Raw genomic sequence first — 10,417 nt, 5'->3', positions numbered from 1 at the left:
CCCAATAAATTTCACTCCAAATAAATGTGTTTCGGCGGCCGAAAGACTCGTGACGAACGAAAACTTTGCCTTAAAATTTACCCCTTCGGCTTTCCTCAGAGGCGGGCTGGCGACAACGGAAACTCGCAAGATGGTTTCAGCCTCAACTCTGATTGGTCCATTTGAATTTGACCGCGCGCTGGCAACACGACCGTTGTTGACTTGTGACCGGGCAGTCAACAAAGGCAAATTATTTTAGTAACGGCCTTCCGGATAACTTCACTAAACGGCGTCAGAATTGCTCTGAACTCGGCAAAAGAGACAAGTTCGTCACACATTTGAGGTAGGAAAACTTTATTTCAAATGAGATAGTTATTTATACAATTTTTTTACGATCGGTGATTTTCCCATACAATTCTCCATATACACAAACAGACACAAACTGTGGGGAGCCTGTGGGCAAACTCTTTACCATTAATGCTCCCATCTATAAAGCTTGCCGTGCTTCCCTGAATGTTGCCATTGTACGATGTAAAACTGATACCAGCTATAAAACGAAAATGTGTTTGGCAGAGTTTGAAGGATTTGCACCGCTTTGCCTGTCGTCGTGTTCGCATTCGTAACTTTGTTTTTTCCTGCGCTCGTGATGGCGTTGTCGCCCCGGGCCCTTCTCCGTTTCGGTGTTTCAAAACTGCGTCACGTCTACCGTCACGTCCTGGTTAGTAAAGTACGCTTGTTGTCACCAAGGTGAGTTTTGATACCTTTTGAAAGATAAAACGTTTAAATCATTGGAGAACTTAACATACAGCGAGATTTTGCTCTTTTTTTTCTTAAATTGTGCGATTTTGTACAAATTCTGCGATTTTTCATGGATTATGTGATTTGTTGCGAAATCGCATAGTATCAGAAGCCCTGCAGTGAGTGAGTGAGTGAATGAGTGAGTAAGATTTCAATTAGCAATGGTTTTTGTTCTATGAGACTCAGATTTGGACCTTCGTACTGCGTTGTGATATTTTTTCTTCCAAGAAAATAGTTCGCCTTGATGATACATTTGTAGTTTCTTGGTGCTGATTTTCTCTATAGTATTAAAATTAATGTGAATGTGACTTTTTGGCTTCATGCTTTTGCATCAATTGATGTAATCTAATCTCAACCAAGGCATATTGTAGAACATGGACTGGATTTGATTTGTAAAACATGGATTTGCAAAAGATGGATTTGTAAAACATGGATTTGTAAAACATGGATTTGTAAAAGGTGGATTTGTAAAACATGGATTTGTAAAATATAAAGGTGGATTTGTAAAACATGAATTTGTAAAACATGGATTTGTAAAACATGGATTTGTAAAACATAGATTGTAAAAGGTGGATTTGTAAAACATGGATTTGAAAAAGGTGGATTTATAGAAACATGATAGCATAGTTCAAGTGCTGATTTGTTGATTTCTTTGACTACTCATGTTCATTTTAATTATTTTATTTTATTCTATTTTCATTTTATTTTATCACTTGACGCTTAAATAAGTACTGAAAAAAAACAATCTTTGTTCGTGCATTGTTGAGTAATAATAGCATTTGGGAATTTTTAAGAACATTCAAGAAGTAATTACCGCTAGTAAGCATTCTCGGCATTCTCTCGTGTTCAAAAAAAAAATTCCCTCGTGCTTATTTTTAATTCAACAATGCACTTGGCGCGTTTTTTATTTCTTAAATGATAAACATGTTAATACACAGGAGCTGGTCCAGACCAATTTCCAACGTTTTACGGGAATCGGTAATTTTACTAGGGCAAACGTGGATCAAACAAAAGTGTACGTGACAAACAAACGATCAGGCTGCCAATTAAAAGACCAGAATTTTAAAAATGCACTGTAGGTAGACCTTTGACGAAAAAAATTTTGCATATCTTAATTTTGCGCGGGAGTAGATAGGTGATTGTGCGAGGAAAGAGATGGTGACTTCTTTTAAGCTTCCATCTCTGACTAAAAAACGACGACGTGCATTTGAGTTTCCAGAGTTGTCATGGAGTTCAGTAAAAATTAAAGAAGAGCTTAAAAGTGGGACATTTGGGTCCGTTTATTTGGTGGATTTTAAATTTCGAGAAGTGCAGCATCATGTTTGCATCAAGAAGTTAAAAGGTGAATCCGCCGCTTCAAAGCAATGCTTCGAGAACCACATTTGCTAGTGGTGTTATTGTTGTTAGTGTTTGGTCGGTTTTCTTTCTAATATAAAGCTATATAAGGTTGAAATATCTTGATTTGCGTTGCTTGTTAATTTCAGTGCAAAGTGTCCCCAATTAGTGCTCCAGCGCTAGAATGAGTCACTTAAAGTTCCTTTCTTTTTCAGGTGTAAATAATGTCGCTTTGCATTGGAGTAGATGTGGGAGGAACAAATACTGATGCAGTAATCATCAAGAAGAAGGAAATGATGTGTTCAGTAAAGGTTCCAACAACTGTAGATGTTAATTCTGGTGTAACTGAGGCCATTAAATCAGTTTTACAGAAGCTCCCCCATGGTTATCACCCAAATCCAGCTCAGTATGTTGGCAGGGTAAATATTGGCACTACACATTTTGTCAATGCGGTTGTACAAAGAAAAGGACTTGCTAAGGTGGCTGTGCTCAGGTTATGTGGACCAGCTACTGTAGCTTTGCCACCCTTTTGTGATTTTCCTGCTGACCTGAGAAAATTGATCGGTGGAAAGTATTTTTTTCTCAATGGAGGCTACCAGTATGATTGTTCCTCTATTACTGATGTTGATGAAGGGGAGGTGAAAGGGATTGCTGAAGAACTGCATGGAGCAGGTGATGGTTATTGTATTGTTAATGTACATGTAAGGGTGGTGTTAGGCCTGATGGTTTTCACATTCTGATTGCTAAATATTCGAAAGAGATTTGCATCTTAAGATTTTAGTGTCTTCTAAAAAGAAGGTTATTTCTTTCAGTTTATGATTAGACAGTTATGCAGTCAATTCACATGAATTGACTGCATAACTTCTTCCGCAATGTTCTGTTTACCTTCATCAGAGTAAAATGACGAGATGAAGAATTAAAAGAGCTTTTTAAGGCATGTTTTGATCCCTAAGGGGCACAATAAAAGGCATTTACAGCATTGGTATTTAGCGTGGAATGCCAAGATTAGATAAGAATAAACGTTTCTGTCGCTTGCTGACACAACCTGCAGTTTAATTGCCGATTCATTGTTTCCTCTTGTGCTAGGCTTGGGTTTAATGCCCCTCGAGAATTCCAAGATCTTTTGCTGTCGCCAATGTATACAAATTGACACAATCTATGTACACCTGACTTTGTACACAATTTCAGTCACTTGACTCTCGCTTGGGTGCTCTTTAGTTTTCTCTTTATTTATTTTATTATTCTTGACTAATGATTAGCTTATCCCGAATGCACGAAGTACCGTACCTTTCTCAAAGTTAAGTTATAAGCAAGGTATTTAAAACACTATTATTCATTTCTGTATCAGGGCTCTAGACTAACTTTTTAGCTCACTAGCCTAGTTGCTAGTATCAGGTCTGATTTCAGTAGTCAAATCTAAATTTGCACTAGCCAGTCTCGTCCTGCGCAGTTTTATTCATTTGTAAAAACTACCACGAAAAAACTTCCACATTTGCAAATAGTGGAAGCTCAAAATCTACTAGCTAAAACTGAAATTTCACTAGTCTGTGGCTAGTTGGCTACCGTTAGTGTCGAGCCCTGCTGTATGACACTTTGATGTTTGACTTCTTACGTCTTACTTCTTTTGGTAATTTTTTGTACTTTACACTGCTTCTTGTATGTTTTAGGCATTAAAAATATTGTTATTGTTGGAGTCTTCTCCCCTGCCTCTGGTAAACAAGAATTACAAGTTGCTGAAGTTATCAAATGTGCATATCCAGAGATGAGCATAACTCTCTCCCACCAGGTCGGCTTGATTGGACTCCTGGAGCGTGAGAATGCTTCCATTTTGAATGAGAGTCTAAAGCCACTCTGTCAGCAGACAGTGAAGGCATTCTGTGACTCTCTAAGAGGCTTGGGTTTAAACTGCTCTTTTTATCTTACACAGAATGATGGAACAATAATAAGGTATGGTGAATGTTTTTGAAAACAATGTTATATTATGCCACTTCCACTGGGGCATCATTGTGTAGAATGGCCGCCACCAGAAAGGGTTAAAAAAATGGTCATGTTAAAATGCAGATTGACTACTTTACATGTGGAAGTGACGCAAAACAGGAATCCTTCTTTGTCTTAATAGCACTGGGCCAACACTAGTGTTTTGGGAGCAGGGTACAGTGTTGAGAGCACTGAACGCCTTCCACCAGTGTGGCCCAGGGTTGATTCCCGGATATGACGCCATGCATTATACGTGAAGTTGTGTTTGTTGGTTCTCTTGTAACTCTGCTCTGAGAGGTTGAACTCCGGGTACTCCTGTTTTCCATCTCCTCAAAAACCAACATTTGATTTGACTCCCTCTTGATTTGTAGTCTCCACAATTATTAGAGCACTTATGCTGGGCTAAATAACCTTGAAAATTAAATAAAATGGTTCTTCTTCTTCTTCTTCTTCTTCTTCTTCTTCTTATTATTATTATTATTATTATTGTTGTTGTTGTTATTAGATTTTATGAGTACATGCACATCTATTATGCGGGAGCATGCGCAGTATAGATTAAAACAATCCAATCAACAGATATCCGTGTCGAAGAAATGTAGACAACCAATAGAACGTTAGAAAAGAAACAAAAAAAGCAAGGTGACACACCATCATGCCAACACATCATGCATGTGCACAACCTGGATTTCACCCAGTTAATTAGCAGCCATGGGCAGCCATTTCAGCATTGCTGGGCCTCATCAGCATGGTGTAGCTAACATACCAGGCGGGTGCTTTAGGTACCCCTTTTAAAGTGGCACCTTATGTTAATATCCTCCTGCCCCCTGAACTATTGTTAAACTTGACTGGCGAGGATGCCATTGACTGGCGAGGACGCCATTGACTGGCAAGGACGCCATTGAAGTTTTCAACACATTCCAGTTACCCAAAGGCGATGAGAAGAAGCTGGACAAAGTCCTTGTAATGAGCAATTTGAGCAGTACTGCAACCCCAGGCAGAACGTCATCTTTGAAAGACAGACAGATATCCCAGAAAGGCTCTGATGATTCAGTATGTCACAAAAAGCTACTTACCAAACTACAATGCTATAATGGTATACGTGGTTCAACAGTTCTCTCATTGGTCACCTCCAGCCAAACTTTACTGCAGAAACCACACTCGTCTGGCTGTTTGCTGACGGCTCAAAGCGTTACAAATGTATTGAATCACCGGATGACTTTGACTCCATTCAAACTGACTTGAAGCACCTACAACGTTGATCACTGGCAAACAAAATGTCTGTCCAGCCTTCAAAGTGTCAAACCCTTTCTTTCCCATTCTCAGCAAAAAATATGAAATAAAAAATGGGGATCACCGTACTCCTTCAGGAAAACAGCTGCAATTCTTTCACAGATTAAGCTTGGTGTCAATGAAAACCCGCCATTTTATCAACGTGCCAATGAATTATGCTCAGTGAGGTTGCGCAATGCAAAACCAGGGAATCACCTTAAGTTTTTTGGCTCCAAGGAACCAGTGACTCTGTCTGTGGATGTAAGTTCCAAACTTAAGGTTTGGGTGCTGTTATTCTTCTGAGCCAGAAAAATTATGGGCAAATCGAAAAGGAGATGCTTGCCATTGTCTTTGGTTGCGAACACTTCCACAATAATTATTATAATTTGTATGGGCACTGTGAACTAATTGTTGAAAGGGATGACAAAACCTTGGAAACACTCTTGAAGAAACCCAAGCACCTCTCCGTCTACAAAAGATGATTCTCAGAACTACGCCCTATGCACTCAAAGGCAATCTCCAGAGCTTACTCACCTATTGAAGCTGCAGATCAACCCCGTGAGTTTAAAATTAATCTCCTCAGGTTATGGACATGTGTCCGAGACCATGCTCCAGAAATTGACCGCAGAGACCGGAAAGAATCCAGAACTTCAGCAGTTGCACAACGTTGTAATCAGTCTGTAGCCACAGACCAAAGAAGAAACACCAGTGGAAGCTAGGCCTTACTGGAACTACACCAATGAGATCAGCTGCTGTGAGGGTTTGATGTTTAAAGGGAACTGCATAATTATTCCTTGCAGCCTGCAACCTGAAACCCTACTGTGCACATTGAACTACAACACATGCCGCTCATTTGGGAATAGAGAAGTGCAGAGCACGAGCTGGAACAGCAGTGTTTTGGCCTGGTGTAAATGCTGCAGTTGATCACTTAGTATCCCAATCCCTGTCAGCAACATCCACAAAGCAATAAGAGAGAGCCCTTGATTCCCCAGCAAGTCCCTCAGAAACCCTGGAGCACAGTTGCAGCATAAAGAAAGAGATTACCTACTCGTGGTTGACTACATGTATTTCTTCAAACATCCGGAAGTGGCTCACCTCTCTGATAAAACTAGTGAAGCAGTGATAATGGCAGTGAATGACATGTTTGCCCACCATGGCATCTCAGAGAGGGCAATTGCAGGCAGTATGGTCTAGAAAAAGTTTCTCTAAATTACGAAAACTTTTCCCCAAGAAATCGAAAATAATAATTGTCGTTTTGTCCAGTTCCCTGTTAAAATGTGACAAGAGCACTTTGAAGTTGCCTCTTTCGTGACTTGCATGGAGAGCGACCTAGCAATAGTCAACAAACGTGTTCGACCTTACCAAGTTCTTTGATCCCCGATCACTTTCTCAATGTTGTGTGACCTTCCTGTTTTGAGAAATTCAAATGTAAGATGAAATATGGTAAACGGTCTTGTGGTTCAATAGGTGGTAGGCCATGTAGTGTGACAGAAACTCAAACCACTTAATACTTATAGAGTTTCTAGTCAATCAAACTGGGCGGCAAAAATCAGCCGGAGCAAATGTAAACAAGACAAAAACCTTGAACATGCGACAAATAAATATTTGGCAAGCGTACCTTTTTCACTTTCTTCCTTCAGCGACAGCCGTCTTCGATGCTTCAGCAAACGTATTTGTTTTCTTTCACACAGGGAAGCGTTTAATTTAGAATAAGCGGACAAAACTTTCAGATGTTGCTCAATACACGCAAGCTAGCAAGGCTTTTTCACATCAACAATTATCGCTGTTGGGGTGTACGCTTTCGAGGGGGATGAAACTAGACACGTGTATAGACTTGAGAACACATAAAAATAAAAAAACTGAAGCTATTACACCGGAAAATTAAAATTATTTTAAAGAAAAGTTGGCCGGCAAAAATAAAACATGAATGGATTCCTCAAACATGAAAACCTGACTGCTATATTGTCTGTTTGGGTCTGTCATTTTATCATATAACTCACATATAAAACCCTGTTTAATGACCACGAGGTAAATCTGTTCAGAGGTGGAGCCAATATGAATACAATTTAGCCTCTGGATTTAGATTCAAGTCTACAAAGTATTGCTTTCCTCGCCTGTGGTTTTCTTCTTTACATCAAGTACATTTAGTCATCCGGAGACATCCTTGACTGTTGCGACGTCATAGCCTCGTTTCCATACACAAAAACAAAGATGGCAGATTTCAATTTCAATTTGCCTATTTTGAAGTGTTATTGTTGGCTATTTAAACACATTTGTAACCCTTCACGCAAAAAGGGGGCTATTCCAAATTTCACGCTGTGGCTATTTTCATGGTCCTGGCATGAAATTGTAAAAAATTAATGGAATGTGAGTGAAATTTCCCTTTCACGCCGTGAAAGCAGGTCGTATTGTCTGAGAAATATTTCACACTGTGAAACAAAGTGAACGTCTTGCGTAAACATCAATCTGTTACCCTGAACATCATGCCATCATTATGTTACGCCGCCTGAAAAGGTTTGTGAAAGTCTAAATTAAGAATCGGCTATCTATCAGAGAATCGCCAACTCCCGCGGGATTGAGTCCATTCTTTTGTTTACTTTTCTGTTTTATATTGTGGTTTCGGGAAAACAAAAGAAAACGAAATAACAAAAGAAAAAAAATCGTAGATACTAAAACTTTGAACAGTAGACTATCCAAATCGATGCACAATAAGATCTCTGCTAAAAAGCACACAACTTTGCCGGAAAGGGTTTGAAACGTTGAATATTTGTTTTTATGCGCTTGCACAAAAGACTTAAAATTGATTGGAATAAAAACTCTCAAGCTCTATTGGAAAAGATTAGGTTATGGTGAAATTGTGACATAAAAAATGAGTCGTGTAGTATTTATTTATTAATTTTACCTTTGGTGTCTTTTGGCTCAGCATTTTAGCAATTTCAATTTTTTTAAAAAATTAAATTGTTGTTTACTTTTAAAGTGTTGTACATGTACTACTAATATGTATACGCTTCTGGTAAGTTAGCCTCAAATAATTTGCTTGAAAAATTGCACGGCACGGCAAGAGAAATGCACTAAAAGCGATAAGTCACTGATAATTACAAACATCAATACTCCGACAATTTCAGTAAACATTTCCATAAAAAAAAAACAATCTATCCCAAAAAGATTTGTATTTCGCTTGATCTATTTCAGTCAAGTCAACAAACCAGTGCAAATTATGAAAAAGTCACCAGCAAAAAATAACTGATTTCTCAATTCTTTTGTCGCTTTCAGGGGGTAGAATTTACTTTTTCCTGAGCTTTATAACAATTCCGTGTCATCAGAAATGTCTTTACAATGTGACATTTTCCAGGCGTGAATATTCAGGAATGAAAATTTTTCTTCTTCTTGTTGTTAATCAGCTTTCACTGATTTCTCGTACCCTGCGATCAGGCATTCTTTTTGTCCTGAGTGCCAGTAGATTATTATCATGGTGTGACTGATTTCTGAACAATCTGATCAATTTCATGCCGTGAATATTAGTTTCACTCCCAATTTCACGCCGTGAAATATTACCACTATTTCATGCCGTGAATATTATTTTCACTCCCAATTTCACGGCGTGATTAGTTTCACGCCAAGAGTGAATTTCACGCACCGGTTTTCATTGAAATCCATAAGCCCCCTTTTTGCGTGAAGGGTCACATTTAATCCAAATGAGTGGTCAAGTATGACAATACAGGTAAAGAACTTTCGATTCAGACCGTCCTTTACGAAAATTCTGAGCGAGACGCAGGCGAGGTTCAGGCCATAAAAAGTCTCGCTGATGAGCGATACAGAGCGTGACGATAATCAGCCTGACAGGGGCGATAAAAACTGAACGTTAGATGAGCGAGAATGGAGTGGGACATTTGTACTACTCTGACATTTGGACGATGTTCTGAGCGATAACCGGAGTCGGAGTTTAAGTTTCGCTATTTTGGAATAATGGCCGACAAAAGGGAGTTTAAAATAATGTGTATTATTGTCATCATTAGTGTTCCGGCTTTTTTGAGAAAAAGACCCGTCAAGATACCGCTTGAAAGTTCTGTCAATAATGTGCGAGGGAAATGAATTACGTTTCAAGGTGTCAGAAGTTTATTAAGATCGTTTTGAAGGCCGGAGGAGGTGTTGTTGATTTTATGGATTCGGTCGATAAGAGTTTGGATAAGGCCAATTTTATAGCGTGCTGGAGTAAAACTAAAGAAATTAGTTAAGAGACCAGTGTAAGTTTTTTTATGGAAAACTGAAAAAACACAATCACGCGAAGAGTTGTCAACAAGTATGTCAAGAAAGGAGAGTTTACCATCATTCTCTTTCTCAAAAGTGAATTTGATGTTAGGGTGCCGTGAATTGATGTAAAAAAAATCAAAAAATGACATAGCATCCTGTTCGCTGTGAAAGACTCAGAAGGTGTTGTCAACATAATGCCTATAGAGTAGAGGGTAATTCGAATGGTTGAAATTATTTAGCCACGGTTCCTCGTGGAAACCAAGAAAAAGATTAGCTAGGATGGGACCATTGCTACCCCATCAACTTGATCATAAAATTTGCCATTAAAAAGAAAATGAATCAAAAAATCCGACCTTAATTTAATTTTTAATTTCCGATCCAAAAATCCGACCTTAAGAAATTGTTCTCATTCACTACAGCCAAGACTCATTTTCTTTTTTTAATGGCAAATTTTATGATCAAGTTGATGGGGTAGCGATGGGCTCTCCACTAGCACCCATCCTAGCTAATCTTTTTCTTGGTTTCCACGAGGAAACGTGGCTAAATAATTTCAACCATTCGAATCACCGTCTACTCTATAGGCGTTATGTTGATGACACCTTCTGTGTCTTTCACAACGAACAGGATGCTATGTCATTTTTTGATTACATCAATTCTGGTTGATTAGTGTCTTAAATGGGAAGAAAAAAACCCTGCATCTGTGTAGAGATTCAGATATTTGGGTGAAATGCACAGTTAAACTGAAACACGCGCCAAAGGCGGTTACAAATATTTAATTATGGGTTAGCTAAAACTCAAACATTACTCT

The 10,417-nt window shown here is 38.8% G+C and overlaps 1 protein-coding gene across 1 annotated transcript in view; it reads left to right on the top strand.

The window, feature by feature from the left end:
- The first annotated feature begins 595 nt into the window (after positions 1-595).
- LOC138026396 (uncharacterized) overlaps positions 596-10,417 on the top strand; it is a 62,960-nt gene continuing 53,138 nt past the window's right edge. Inside the window, exons 1-3 of the mRNA XM_068873739.1 lie at positions 596-726; positions 2,328-2,784; positions 3,780-4,059. Of these exons, the coding sequence (XP_068729840.1) occupies positions 2,337-2,784; positions 3,780-4,059 (728 nt within the window). The 5' untranslated portion in view covers positions 596-726; positions 2,328-2,336. The remainder of the gene's footprint in view (positions 727-2,327; positions 2,785-3,779; positions 4,060-10,417) is intronic.

The sequence above is a fragment of the Montipora capricornis genome, chromosome 12 (assembly GCF_036669925.1).
Source record: "Montipora capricornis isolate CH-2021 chromosome 12, ASM3666992v2, whole genome shotgun sequence".
Lineage (NCBI taxonomy): Eukaryota > Metazoa > Cnidaria > Anthozoa > Scleractinia > Acroporidae > Montipora > Montipora capricornis.
Note: the sequence above shows the minus strand (reverse complement) of the source record. Positions and strands in the feature narration are given on the sequence as shown.